The following is a 15,239-nucleotide window of genomic DNA, read 5'->3' on the forward strand; positions in this document are numbered from 1 at the left end:
TCCCTCCACTCACACCCATCTAATTCATTCATGATACTAACACATGCTCGGTTAAAGAGCTCTTGGTAATGGATTTCTTGGCCAAACTCAACATTCACTTTACTTATCCTCCTCTTCGGGCTGATCAGCTGGACATTATGGTCTAGAGGGATGGAGACAATGGTGAGCTTAACCGTCATGGAATTTGGCAAAAGATCTGAAAGAAAGGTCATCAGAACAAGAATTATAATCTAGTTTGGCAAGGGAGACGGCTTCCAAGGGCCTCTTGGACTTTATACGCAGGTGTCTCAGGGCATCTTCCTACGGATGTGTTAGTGCAACAGCAGGGATGTTCTCTTGCGTCTCGGTGCTATGTTTGTATGCAGGCGACTGAAGGTGTCAAACACCTCTTCTTTGGCTGTAAGGGAGCTCGGTCTCTCTGGTCTTTCATTTATGATAAATTTGGGAGGATGGTTCCATGGTGTAGGAGTCCTCTTAACCTTATGCAAGCATAAGAAAAGGTTCAAAGACAAGTCGCTTGACAAATGTTGGAAAGATAGCTTTCACATGGCGATTTGGTTCATTTAAAAGACTAGGAACCAATTTAAGCATAAAGGGCAGACCCCGACCAGCAAATTAACTAACCAGTTTTGGTCACACTCAAGTGAGTATTGGTGGAACTTTGAGTGGAATGAACAACAAACAACCAAAATTCGTAATTGGCTTCGATCGGAGATCCTTTGGAGCAATGGAGTCAGCTTTGAGGATAAGTGGGTCGAGATCAGCATTACCTACTGGTATAAACGGGGCATAAAAGGAGTGGCGGGCATCATCAGAGACGCCGTAGGTCAAGTTCAGTTTGGTGTCGCGTGCTGGTTTGAGCACATTTATGGGTGGCCGGAGACGGAGATTCTCAGCGAATGTTTTGGGCACCTGGCGAATTGTGCTGACGATAATTTGGGGCATGTCTACCTTATTGCTAATGATGGTGAATGGAAGCAACATTTCCTCAGCCACATATGTTGCAAGTCGGACATAGTGGGCAACCAGCAATAGCTTCATCGACAAGCTTAAAATCTGTAAGGGATGGACTCCCGGAAGGAACTTTTTCCATTGAAATTTCACCGTCAGGGAAAAGAAACAAACAACCCCTCTGCACAATAGTAAGGAACCAAATGATAAAAAATTTTAGAGAGAAAAAAGCGTTCGTCTGTTTGTAAATACTTGTCAATGTTGGCGGCGCTCAGAAAATTTCACTTTTATATCAACTAGATGTTGCGAAATGGCCCTCGTTAGTTTCGATATTTCATTCCTCGCCTCAGGTGCAGCAGTACAAGTGAGAACCCTAACCCCCATTTGGTCTTGGCGTTGGAAACGGTAGGGAGTGCTAGAGCGCCGGAGGCCGGGAAGGGAGAAGAAGATGGTGAAGTTTTTGAAGCAGAACAAGGCGGTGGTCCTACTCCAAGGGCGGTTCGCTGGCCGGAAGGCGGTGATCGTTCGGCCGTTTGACGACGGGACGCGCGACCGCGGCTATGGCCACTGCCTCGTCGCGGGGCTCATCAAGTACCCGAAGAAGGTCATAAGGAAGGACTCGGCGAAGAAAACGGCCAAGAAGTCGCGGTTGAAGGTCTTCATGAAGCTTGTCAACTACAACCACATCATGCCCACTCGCTACACTCTCGACGTAGATCTCAAGGACGTTGTCACCCTCGACGCCCTTCAGTCCCGCGACAAGAAGATCACCGCCGCCAAGGAGGCGAAGTCTCGGCTGGAGGAAAGGTTCAAGTCCGGCAAGAACAGGTGGTTCTTCACCAAGCTCCGGTTCTGAAGCGGCGGCCCCTTTCATCCTTGTTATTCTCTTCTGAATTCTCATTTTTGCTGTTCCTTCGGCCGGATCGTCAAGTTTCAAGGCGGTGAACACTTGGATATGTTAAATTTTAAATGGTCATCAGGGTTTGACGTTTCCGTTTGGATTTTGATCAATTTTCTTAGCAGATATCTTGTTTTTCAGGGATTTTTTGACATTTATCTATCGGTAATTGTGCAAACGAAAAACGAGATCTTAGGCTATTTTTATTATTATGATCTTGGGCGGGTGAAATGGCAACTATTTCGCGATAAGTGCTGGTTCAATGTAGTCTGGTATGGCGTTATTAATATTACCTTTTGGAATTTGGATTGGAACTTGTGTTTGAGTTCGTGGTTCTGAGCAGACGGAATGATTGGATCTATTAATCGATATGGGCTTTGATGTTTACTCTTGAATTTGGTAATTCGCATACCGAAATTGTGACGTTTAGATATTGACGTGTTTGTTGCATTTAATCGAGTGAATGGGTCTATTTCTGATGTTTTTGGTTTTTATGACTTGAATCCGTAAAGTGCAACTATTAGGTGATGATTCAGATGGAGTCTTATCGTTTAAGTTGGGCTTCTCTTCAGTTTGGTGCGCTGAACATGCTGAGAATTAGGTTCCATTTCCTAATTGTCGCTTCATGTTCTTTAGATTTTGATAGATCGCTTGTCAAATCACATAATGCTTAGAGATTTTTGTTTCTTCTTATCCTGCTTGTTCGATTGAAATCTGATTTGTTTCATATATTTCTGTTGGTGGTTGTGGATTTTTACTGATGTGTTGTAAAATTGGAGTTCTTTGCCGATGGTTTGCTGAGTAGTATTTCCGACCAAACTGCGGTGGCAGACGCTGATGTTGGATTATTTTTTTAGTATGCTCATATCATGTAATCGGCTTCTTAGTGAAGGTAAATTTTTAACAAATCATTACGAGACTTGGATTGTTTGTTGACGGCCATTGTAATTAACACTTAACAGGATGCTTCTTGGTTTCATCACAAATGCGCTATATGTTTTCATGGATATTGTGAAATGTGTTCATAGGCAGATTCACGGTTGGTCATAGGTCGATCAATTATTTATTAGTCTGTTTTCTTGGCTTCTGATTGCTAGTTGGCCTGTGATCACTTATATACCATGATCCAGCATCTGTTGCAGGGTGTGAAAAACTTCACTTGGATCTGAGAATTGAGAATCACGGGAACTAGAAAGGCACGATTATCCCTTTTAGCATAAGTTGGAATATTTTTTGTTAGCACTTCAAGTATGATATCCATAGAGCCTGGATCCGTACTCTTTCTCTCCTCCTGCCACACTTGGAATAGGACCTTAGAGAGATCTAAGACAACCATATGCACTTTCAGCTGCTAAGGATTCTAATCGTTTGGACTATATACATCCTTTACCAAGTCAGAGTTAAAAATTGAATTCATATTCAAACCCTATTTTTTTAAACTGAATTTGGATTCAACAAGCATAAAATCCACCATTTATATAGTCAGATAAAACTATACGAGTCCAATCAGTAATCAGATTTAAGTTTCTTTACAAGATGTGGCTAAACGGATTTAATGTTTAATTGGAAATCATGTTATCCAATCCATTTTCTGCTTGGTGCCTCCAAGTCAGTGGCCAATTTCATGTACGTGTTATTGGAAGCGGATCGGAATTCATCATCTTTTTGATCCATTTGTTTCCCTTTCACGTCACATTGTTGTTTGGAGATGTACTGAATCTTTATCAATTCGTAGACTCCTTCTTTGTCGAACAATAAATTTGGATATGGATCTCTTTCACTGTGTGAAATTCATATTTGGGTCAACATGGTTCAATCCATATCTTATCTGTTTCATCTCGTACTGGCTAATAGCAATGTTCAAGATTTTCTGTGGGTCCGGGAAGTTAGTACATCCAATTAAATATCCAATATGGCGACAAACATCCATACCCGGTGGGCCCAGACGAGGTTGGACCCGAACCGGTAACTTCTATCCACTATACTGTTCACTGCTGACAATGTGTGGCGGACCGGCGGTTCGTATATTGCGGAAGTGCCGGATTCCTCACCAGCGAGGGGGAAGAGAGAGGAGAGAGAAGAAAAACGAAGAGGATGAAGATATCTTCCTCTCTCCTGCTTCCATCTGCTTCACTCTCTAGAATTCCACCACCAACTTCCTTATCTTCGAACAACTCCCTCTTCTTCAGTAATGGCAGCAAGGCCTTCAGGAAGAAGGGCGCTACTTTAGCGCTACGCAGAAGAAACGGTCGGAATGGTCTCGATTGCCGCTGCCTGTTCGGTCTCGGAGTACCCGAGCTCGCCGTGATAGTAGGCGTCGCCGCGCTTGTCTTTGGGCCCAAGAAGCTGCCGGAAATCGGCCGGAGTATCGGCAAAACTGTCAAGAGCTTCCAGCAGGTGGGTTTATGCGACCAATTATTGGTGGCACTCTGGAATCGTGTCCACTGATTGTTAATTTAGCTAGTTTTTGTTGCTTTCCGTCCGAAGTGCATTTTTTTATGTCGAGAAATGGGGTTTTATTCTTACTCGTGTTTCTTACATGCACAGTTTCGTATTCCTGATAAAATTTTATGACTATGGTGTATTTCTCTTAATCTGAGTAATATCTTGGGGTTTAGTTAAATCAGTAGTCTATTTTGCAAAGAGATATTCCTGAAAACCTGATTAGACAGAGATACAAGTTTTTGCTGTGAGGTGCCAAACGATGTTTCTTGTGCTTGTAGTTTCCGTTTCATAATAGTGGTTGGATATATCACAACTTAATGGCATCATTATGGCCTTTATCTTATTGTGACGTAGCCCATCCATGTAGCTGCTCGCTCAGTAGCATCACGTGAATACAAGCTGCCCTCGCAGAATTATTAAGTTGTTAAGGATCAAACTCTTTGTTTGTTTTTTACTGGAAATTGCTATAAATCCTGAAAAATACAACTTATGTTGACAATTGTACGCAAGTTGATGCATTTCATGATCCTCAGCTTTATTGGTGCTGAGGGTTGCTTAACAAAGTGTGCAGCACCGGAACTTGACCATGCGGAATGGTTCCTGACAACTACGGTTTAGTGTATATTCAACTTTACATATAGTTTAAATCTGTCCCTCTATCATGATTATTTGGGGAATCAAGGGAGACTCATGTGGTATCAAATGGACAGGAATGTTTGCTCCAACTGGTCAGAAAATTCAGCTATTTACTTTAAGGCTCTTACTGGGCAAGAGGTTAGATTATACTTGGTCTCCGATTTAACTATCGGCCTTGGGTTGCTCCTAGTTAATATAGAGTTGTTCATCAAGTCTGATTGAGTAGACCACTTACAGTAGAATTCTACTAGTAGAATTATTACTAGCAGATGAATCGACTGACTGAGAATATCCCAAGAACTTGATTCAGTACAGTCCCATCTGAGAAGAATGCTCATCTCATCAATAATAAGAAAGGCAAAAGAAGACTGGAAATTGTGCTGATGTTCATCATTTCTGCATGTAACTTGTTGCATCTTGTGGTCTCCTTTTCTATTATCGAAATTACATGTGTATGTGTGTGTGTCGTGTGGTGTGTAAGAGTGGAATCAAATTGGCATTTTGTGGAGTTGTTCTACGAATTATACCTTGCTCTCCAGTTAATTAAAGACAGTTACTGGTGATTGAGCAGCGAGATCTATTTGTACCTTAGTTGTTAAGGCATGGTCTAGTCCACGCCTAGTTATGAGTCCACACACGTCGCCTAAGTCCATCACTTAGGCAACAGGTGTTAGACTGGCGCCTAGGCTGACACCTAGATGCACCTAGGCTGGACTAGGCGCTAGCACACCTAGTCCATGGGAAGGTGAAAAGTCACCTTCCCTTCAAATTAAGTCCTGTAATTTTATGATACACTGTTATACCATATATACTTATATTATATGCAGTTATATTATATAATTTGACAGTTTGTTGTATGTTAATTACATATTCTATATCAACTCATCGAGTGGAAGTTCCAGCCATATGTTAAGTACATATTCAATAAAACCATGAATTTCTGTATATATCTTATGTGCTCTAAACATATTTTGTGGAACCTATGCCTGCCTTCTTACCTATGTTAAAACCTAGGTTTATGGTAAAAAGATCACCAGTTTCTCTTGTTTAGTGCATATCTAGTAATCAGAGAAATATGTGCAGACCTCACTTCAACATGGTCTGATGTTAGAGCTGCAAAGAAACAATATGAACTGTGTAGATGATAGTCCACACATGAAGGATAAAACATTTCCTAAATTACTATGTTGTAAAACTCCTTTTTGATGCATATACTTATCAATTCATGGTCATCAATTATTCAGTACGCAAGTGACAGAGTAAAAGTTTGTTAAACAATGGTAACCTCATCTTTATTTACAGACTAGCTGCAATTCTTGATTATGGCAACTAATTTTAGCTAGATATGACTTGATTACAGAAGAGCTCTCAAAGAATTGAAGTGTTAATAACAGAATAAAAGTCTCCTAGATATTCGACACCTTTTTAGGGCAGGCACCAGGCGTTGGCTGGTGCCTAGACGCCTTGACAACTAAGATTTGTACATATGATTAGGTCAAAATTAAAAGGAGTTGAAATGGACGGGCTCGATTTTTATGCTAACTATTGTTGACTAAACGTTTTGGAAATTATAGTTCGCAGTTCAATGTTCTTGGTGATTTTGTAGGCAGCTAAGGAGTTCGAGACTGAGTTGAAAAAGGACACAGATGATACAAATGAATCATCTACATCAAACTCAACAATGGTTGGTGAAGAAAAACAGGATGTGAAGATGTAGAGAGAGTTCGTGCATCTTTGGTTACAAGGAACTCCAAACTTGTGGTCGGGATGCAAGTTTTTTTGTTACTTGACAAAGAAAACCGTGGATAAAATATCCACTGTCTTTTGTTTTTAAGGAAAATGTTGTCCTTTTTTGGTCTGAGCGTGATGTACATGTTGCTAGTTGGTTTTTGCTTTAATTTCCTCTTCAAGAATTTGTTGTCCAGAATTCAACTTACTGAAACAATTCTGAATATTATATGAATGACTTCATTTTTCCATTCCGAATCAGAAGAAGGAGGTTTCATGCGAGGTTAACTTCATTTGTGAATAACTTTTTCTGCTTCTTTTAATATATTCTTAAGAATAGTAAACTTATATGAAAAGTGGAGTCCATTTTGAGGCAACTAAGAGCAGAAGCTCACCTGATCACATGCAGGCACTCAAAGCACCTTCTAAAATTGGCATGTGAGAACAATTGTTATCGGCCATATAGCCAAGAAAAATGATACAGCTTCCACAATTCTAACTACTAACAAAGTTGGAACTATCGTGTCTCCCTTGATTCAGAAAATGAACATTCTAAAAAAACGCGTAAATGTGAAAAAATAACACCAAGCCTTATGTTTGTAGATTTTACAGTTGGACAGTTGCGATTGGACACAGTGAGTTAAATGAAAATTTTTTAAATTTGGGTATGTATTTGTCATATCTATAAAGTTGGGCATTTTTTTTTGTTTTTTCTTTTAAGAAAGAGCAGCTCCCGGGCGCAAGGTTATACCTCAATAGAAATAGTTTTTTTCATTGGCGGAAGTTGTGTGTCGAAGAATTTAGTTCTTTTAGGTCTCCAAGAGATGTGGATGATGAGAAATATTCTAACAAGTGTCGCCTTAAAAGGGACATCCCATCAGTTTTGATTTCATATCGAGGAAGCTTGTCGTTCGCAATTGAAAATTTGAAATTTGTAATTAGTTAGAACTTCGAAATAAAAATTAGTTAGAACTTCGAAATAATCATTCTCTGTTCCGGCTCCTTCACAGTTAAATCGTTGGTTATGAGTAAAAAATTCAACGGAGTTTTCGGGTGAGATTATTTAGGAATCTTGTTCGGAGTGGATTTCTGCAGCATAAACTGATTCTTTGCTCCTTCCGCTAAAAAGAAGTCTGTCTCAGCTAGAAAAGAATCAAGCGTTTTTTTTTTCCTGTAAGGTTTTGAAGATGGTATCAGAATAATCCTGAAGTAACCCCATCAAATTAAGCTGAAAAGAATATTTAGATTTGCAGGCTTCTTCACGAAAGATGTTCTTTCACTAATTTCTTTGTAACACAGATGCCGTATCAACAGGAACACCAGCAGCAGCAGTGAACGGGATACAGAATGCATTTTCATGTTGCCGCTAGCGGTCACTTGACACAGTCAAAATATTGTTTCTCCTCTTCTTGGTTTGAACTGAAATTGTATATTCACTTTTCCTCTGCGCAACAGCACAAGTTGCTACGAGATTAAAACAGCCCAATTCAGTTTGTTGAATTATTTTTGATGTACAAGGAACCAAACAAAAATTTCTGTGTCTCCATGTAACAAAGTTTTAACTGCATAAGGCTCTTCTATCGTGAAAAAGTCTCAACCATCTTTTTTCTGTTCCAGTAAGAAATTAAATGCACGTGGAGCCTCATTTGTTCAAGCTAAATATTCTTCCACCATTATATTCAGGGCTGAAATACATCCTCTTATTCAACCAAAAAATAGGTGTACACTTGAAAGCTTGAAAATCCAACAATTTTCTTTTCGAGTATTTTCAACATCAGTAAAATAGGTATACAATAGGGAGATCTGCTATTTCTTGAACTTCTATAAGATGGCTCCTTTAGCTGCAAGTAAACTTTTGACATTATCCTCTACCTTCCTGCGAAGGAGGGAGGAAGGTAGGCGTTCAATTACCTCGGCAGCAAAAGAAAAGATGAGCGCATTTCTGGCAGTCTGCAAATCGACACCACGTGCCTGAAAATAGAAGAGCTGGTCATCTTCAAGATCACTTATGGCAGCTCCATGGGAACATTTCACATCATCAGCAACTATTTGCAGGTTGGGCTTAACATTGACTGTAGCACGGGGAGCTAGAAGGAGGCTTCTTGTTAGTTGACCTGCATCTGTTTGCTGTGCATACCTTCAAATGTCGAAGATGTAGCAACTGAATTAAAATAAGTACCGGAGTGTATTGTAAAAATGTAACAAGACACACTGGTTCTAGAAGTACTGACAACCAGATACTTTCTCAAACAAAACCAATTTCTGCATCCATATTTAAAAGGCAAAAGCAAAAGGTGAAGCATGTAAGAAACAATGAAAAGTCATGGTGATGCACAATGAAGGAAAGTTCCAGAGACATGGATAAGACGCCAGGGGATTCAAAATACAGCATCTATGAGCTAAGGTCTTCCATGGCTGTATACATTCTCAACCATGTATTCTTACAACATCAGTTAAGTCAGGCAGGCTTCAGAAAAATAAAAATTTGGACAGCCCAACCAGTCAGATCCATGACATGTCCCAAAAGTTCCTAGTGTTCAGTCATTTGAAACACCTTTCCCTTTCCCATCCACAGAAAAAGGAGACGGAGTAACTTATCTATGCTCACGTACCACATATACGTCTAATACAAGAATCCCAAGGTTGACTACGACCATGCTTCTTATGTTTTTGCAGATAATGTCATTTCAGTGATGCAACTGTACTAGGAACTAGGAAGTAAGAACAACTAAACAAGCCATCCCAGGAAGCACATGAAGTAGCTTGGTGGAATAAGCAGACAACATTATGTCATGCATCAGAAATTCAAAATTTTCAATTATAGGGAATAATCAACGCAACATACTTGTTGACTTGGATATTGCCATCAAAGATAGCTTGGCCTGATGAATCGGCAACTATGCACTTGTGAAGTTGCCGACCATAACCTCTTGGATGATCCAAGACCAGTCTGCTGTGCAAATCCTGTGCTTGGTTACTTCCAGCCAAATGAAACGTGGATAATTCTGTGACTGTGTCAGAACCATGCTGCTGAATGTGAAGATTGTGTCTGCTTAACTTTCCACCCGTACTTGTCTCTATAAGATTATAGCTACTAGTTGCAGCCTGTGAATGATGGGCAAATTATTGCCAGTGGACTTATCAAACACTCCGGAAAAATAAAGTACTATGGTAGCACTAATCTCTAATAGAAAAAAGAACAATTATGAAAGAAATATTTATAGCATATACTAATCAGGAAAAAGTTAAAACTTATAATTGAAAAGCCTACCAGATTTTGCCTTCAAATATAACAGTTATGTCCACTCTATGAAAAGCATACTCAGTATTTCGTTGTCATTTGCTTTGTATTCCTTCAGTTTTCTACGGATCATGCTTTCTTGTGTAATCCTAGATTTCCTAGTGTAAGCTAACATAATTTCTTTGATTCTTGCATATCTGGTTTCAAATCTGCATCAGAATGACAATGAAACACTCTCCACGGTGTAAAGAGGATAACTCAGGGGAGACCAAGTGAAGCATCATTATCAAATACTTAAACAAATGCTTCAAGATCATTTCAGAAACTTCAAAATTCAAATACCACGAGCCATGAGAGGGAGCTCTCATAGCATGGGAGTGTTGAGAACAGGTAAACTTCCAACTTTTACCAGAAAAAGTTGAAACGAACCCTGTAGGACATCTTCTGACCAAGAACTATTATGCATGTTAACTATTATGCATGTTACCTGAATGCAATAATCCAAGTCCTAGACTACACCAAATATGGTCTAGAATTTAGCCTTCACATTGTGAAGAGACTATGATGATGACGATGGCAATAGAAGAGAGAGTTTGTGCTGATAACACGTGCAGTAACTCAATTACCAATAGGAATGACAATATGGAAGCAAAAGATGATAATCATTTGTTAGAAAGAAACCATGGCAGCACAAAAGTAATAAAAATTCAAGCATACAAGCAGAAGCACTGGGTGGAAAAGATGGGAGATTCATAAGCTTTGTACACTAGGGTAAAACAATGCCCTCTCATAGAATAGAAGACAAAAGCAACTAACTAAAGGCTTGGGACTTTTGCAGGCATATCCCTCATATTTATATCATAGTGATAAATATCATGCTTGGGATTTTATTCGGTCAGTTTTTTAATGTATTTAAAGAAAACTTTTTTTTCTTAGGAAAAACTTGAGAATTCAGAATAAAACTATATAAAAAATTTACATATATATATACATATATATATATGTATATATATTAATTTATTTACAAAACATTGACAAAAGTTCAAAATTTGTTATTAACATGTTAAAATAAACAAAAAATAAATAAACATATTTAAAAAACGTTAGCCTCAATAAAAATATCGTGATATTTTTGCTCTAGCAATATTAAAAAACACGATGAATTCCATTTTGTATTTCACTTTTGTTGGTGATATTGTTGCAATATTTTGAAAATATTGCCAATATCTGTGACAATTATTTATAAATTTATGCACAAGTATGCCATCATATGAGACATAAACACCTACTTTTCAGGAATTCCACTTCTCAGCACTCTCCTCAATCGTCAGTTGATGAAAATATCACCATTCTTGAAAACGAACCATCAGAATGGTATTCAAACTTTTGGTCACATAGTATGCAAGTTGACTTGCATGCCTACGAAAATATTGATGAAGAGATGATGTAATGTGCCAATATGCTCTTTGAAATTTTGAATGAAATGAAACAAATTGTCAATACGCTCGAACCTCTCACAGAATTCTGGGTTTTCAAGTTACAGATGTAGCGCTCTGACTGCTGCAACATAAAGCATAGCACTATCATTCTTCACTCCCTTGTCCTCTAATAACCAACATAACATGTAATCTGAGCAAAAATCTGAACTATGGTTTCATATTCATCCCAATGCCTATGCTGAGAAAACGTTAACTCTTTGCTGCACTTGCTCTTCCATATAAATACATGGGTCCATGACCCATGAATAGATAGAAACATCAGGTAGAATGCCTAGCCTGTGCTATTCCAAAATTTGCATCACATACGCTCAATTCAATTCTTTGTACGGTCAAAAGGAACATCACTTAATGCTCACATTTAAATTTTAATATGTTTGATAACCTTGAGGACAAATGCCAAATGGTAGAGCTAGGCTAGGAATGGTCATGAATTAGTCAATATGCACACTAAGCAGCAATATCTCATCTACCTATGGCCCAATAAATTAAGCTTACTACCACCTGCCTGTCTATATAGTTGGACTTGGATCAACAAGAAGCTGTGTGTTTTCTAACATACAGTTGGCTTCCACAGGAATATATATTCGTGCTTATAGTCTGGAAACCTGAATTTAAGAATCAAATTTGCTGCATATGTGAATCAACATATAGCCCTTTCTATATGTCAAAGCCCCGAAATAACGTGAACCTAATAACTGCAATATTAGATAAGGATTAAAAGCAATTTAAAGAAACTGTATGAAGAAACAGTTTGTAAGATAACATATTTCGTCCGCAAAAGCTTTTGAAGACCAAGAAGAGAAGGAAAAGCAGAAATGCCCCTGAAAAATAACGTTCGCCTAGAATACTAAAGTGACTGATGCACTAGGCTTGGCCTTGGGGAGCATAACTTGTAGCAGCTTTAGACTATGCATAGGCCCACTTTGTTGTTCAACCTATAAGTGTTCCGCAACACGACTAGAAATTCCCACCTTTACATTCGTTGTGTCAGGCCATATCATTATTTCGGCCTTCAAGACATCATGTAAAACTACATTTCCCCGATCTAAAAGGCAACTTATTTCTTTCGTAGAGTTGAACAATGACAGAAAACGTAGTCCCAAATACTCTCAGAAAATCAAAACGCAATTCCCCACCTCCAAAGCGGAGAAAAATCTTACGAGTGGTAGAAGGTTTCCTATTTTAGTAGTCGCTCTGCAACTAACATAACTTCTACGCGGATCTCCTTAGGCATTCTACGATTAAACAATATGCTCATACAGAATTGAGAAGAGAAGCACAACCGTAAAGGTAACAACCTTATCGACAAAATCATGAAAGATGATACAAAAGCTAAAGCACAAAACGGTAGTCTGATGATGAAGGCAGAAGCATACCTGATGAACACGAGTCCACTTTGTGTGGGTGGAATTATCAGCTTGTCTCTGGATATAAGTATGAGAAACCTTCCCTCCTTCCTCGATCACCATCTCCATCACCGAATTGGTCCAGTAAGCCCCTGAATCTCCGCTACCCACAAACTCCTCAACTATCCCAACCTGGCCGCCAGCCTCTACCAAAACTAGCATTCGAGGATTCGATATCGCCACCGATGATGGGTCGCCTTCGTTCTTGCCTCCGATGCCGCCGCCTTGATTGGAATAGAGCACGAAGTGAAGAGGCTTCTCCACAATGCAACCAGTCGGGATGAAGATGACGACGACGTCTGGCACGCCGATGCCATTGAGGGACCAGAAGAGATCTGCTTCCTGGAAGTCGGAGGAGAAGGAGCTGAGGACCCGGTTCAGAAGAGCCTCGTCTTGAATAGCAGAAAGGGGTCCGACGAAGACGGATTCCGGGAGGTCACTGGAGATGCTGGGTGGAGAAGAGGGAAGCAACTGGCCGTCTACTATATGGAGGATGCGGTGGTGTTGGTGGTCGTCGTCGCCGTAGTCGAGAGCGGTGGAAGGAGGAACGGAGGAGGGCTGTACGGGGTTGATAAGGGAGTGCCTGAGGAATCTGGTGTCAGTGAAGCGGAAGGCTTCATCCTTCTGGGTGGGCCACCTCTGGCTGAGGAGGGAGCGGGAGGCAGACTCCCGAAGTCTGAGGAGGGGCAGCGGTGGTGAGGAGGGGAGAGGAGGAACCGAGTCCTCGATCTTCTCGGCCAGCTCTAGCACGAAGGGGTCGGAGAAACAGACAATTGCAGCGGTGCGAGAGGAGCGAAACGTCCTCAATCTCCGTCTGGAGGATGACGACGATGATAAGAATGGGTATGAGCGGCGGAGACGAGGGGGTGATGCTGATGGCAGTAGCCCAGAAAGATGGATCGTGGAGGATGAAGTGGCGGCGGCCATCGCATCCACTCGCCTAGCAGTGCATTGCCGAGAGACAGAGAAAGAGGGAGACGACAACCACCAGCCGACCTGCTTTGACGATCGACGGCTAACAGCCTGCTTCAATGCAACTTGAGTCGAGAAATGGAAAGAGAGATGTTACCACCACAGAGCTGCCCTGCCTGCTTCAATGCAACCTGAGTCGAGAGAGAGGGGCTACCACCACAGAGCTGCCCTTCCCAACATCTCCGTCTTTGCTCACAAACACGAAGTAGATATGTGTATTTGTCCTCTTCCCCGGCTAGGGAATCTACGCAGAGTGGAAGCCTATTCCAGACTCATTGAAATGCTCCGCCGCAGCAAACGCTTTGTTCTCATTTATTCGAGTGAGTCTACTTTAGGCCAGCGAGGTAAACTCAGACTCAGTTCAATTTCAGTATCCGAAACAACAGCTTCCATGTTGTCAAACTCAGATGGTGAATGGTGATGCCTAAGAAAAATCTTGAAAAAAAGTTTGAACGGTAAATCCATATTAAAACCGCTGGATGAGTAAGTCTCAACAAGTTAGTAGGGAAGAGTACTGATGAGAATAGACTTGACTGACCTAGAAAACGTAATCCTCACTCCTTGATAGCTAATTATGAAGGCTAGTTCTCATAGTAAAGAAAAAGTACTTGAAAAAAAGGTATAATTAAAAAAATACATGAAAATTGGACATCTAAAACATTGTCAAAGCACCTCAAATAATTGGAGAAATCAAGTCATTTATTATAGAAGCCCCTAGGAGGCTTTGGTTCTCTCTTTGTCTCTCTATGACCGCCATTAATGGCAGCTTAGTTATTATCCTCAACTAACTCGTTCTAAACTTAGTTGTTAAACGGCTTTCTATATTTCAAGCAATTAAGACACATAGGATGTGTTTGGATGATACCCTCTTAAAAAACTGCTTGCAAACAATTGGTTTTGTGAATGAATGATTTTTTAATCCCTTGTTAAAAAAAAACAGTGAATGAATGATTTTTTAATCCCTTGTTAAAAAAAAAACAGTGGCGAGAAGCAGTTACTTTCTAGATTTCAAAAATTAGTTTGTGTATTTGAATGATACTTATTATTATTATTTTTTTTTAGAGAATAACCTTGGAAGGGACCAGGTTATTCAACCCCTTATGAAAATCAGTTTTCTCAAAAATCATGATTTTGAGAAAATCCGGCTTTGGTGTCATCTAAACACTTTAAATAAACGGTTTTGGAAGCAAAAAAACGTTTTGCTGTCATCCAAACACTATCATAAATTTCAAACTTTCGATGTTCATTTCATGGCTATTGAGAACAAATCAAATCAAATGGTTCTATTTCTCAATCTTTCTGACTTATGAAGGATTCCTCGAAAAGTTAAGGATTAGTAGTCCTTTTTAGAAATCGAATGGATTCCGTCTTATACATACGCGAGGAAGGTAATAAAAAAAAGAAAGAAGATGAGTTCTTCTTTCTTTTATCACTTAGGAGCCATCCGAGATGAAAGTCCGGCA

At 39.9% G+C, this 15,239-nt stretch overlaps 3 protein-coding genes across 3 annotated transcripts; 2 read left to right on the forward strand and 1 right to left on the reverse strand.

The window, feature by feature from the left end:
- The first annotated feature begins 1,319 nt into the window (after nt 1-1,319).
- LOC116256244 (60S ribosomal protein L27-2) lies at nt 1,320-2,177 on the forward strand. The gene has a single exon (XM_031632544.2). The coding sequence runs from the start codon at nt 1,400-1,402 to the stop codon at nt 1,805-1,807; it is 408 nt and encodes a 135-aa protein (XP_031488404.1). The 5' UTR covers nt 1,320-1,399; the 3' UTR covers nt 1,808-2,177.
- Nucleotides 2,178-3,844: 1,667 nt separating this feature from the next.
- Nucleotides 3,845-6,909, forward strand: LOC116255412 (sec-independent protein translocase protein TATA, chloroplastic-like). Its single transcript, XM_031631213.2, has 2 exons — nt 3,845-4,246; nt 6,537-6,909. Exons 1-2 carry the CDS (start codon nt 3,944-3,946, stop codon nt 6,645-6,647), a joined length of 414 nt encoding a protein of 137 aa, XP_031487073.1. The 5' UTR covers nt 3,845-3,943; the 3' UTR covers nt 6,648-6,909.
- A 1,394-nt stretch (nt 6,910-8,303) lies between these two features.
- LOC116256436 (protein ABCI7, chloroplastic) lies at nt 8,304-14,063 on the reverse strand. The gene is made up of 3 exons (XM_031632800.2): nt 12,775-14,063; nt 9,504-9,763; nt 8,304-8,795 (listed from the first exon to the last, which is right to left on the reverse strand). Exons 1-3 carry the CDS (start codon nt 13,729-13,731, stop codon nt 8,480-8,482), a joined length of 1,533 nt encoding a protein of 510 aa, XP_031488660.1. The 5' UTR covers nt 13,732-14,063; the 3' UTR covers nt 8,304-8,479.
- Between the last annotated feature and the right edge of the window lie 1,176 nt (nt 14,064-15,239).

This window comes from Nymphaea colorata, chromosome 6 (assembly GCF_008831285.2).
Source record: "Nymphaea colorata isolate Beijing-Zhang1983 chromosome 6, ASM883128v2, whole genome shotgun sequence".
Taxonomy (NCBI): domain Eukaryota; kingdom Viridiplantae; phylum Streptophyta; class Magnoliopsida; order Nymphaeales; family Nymphaeaceae; genus Nymphaea; species Nymphaea colorata.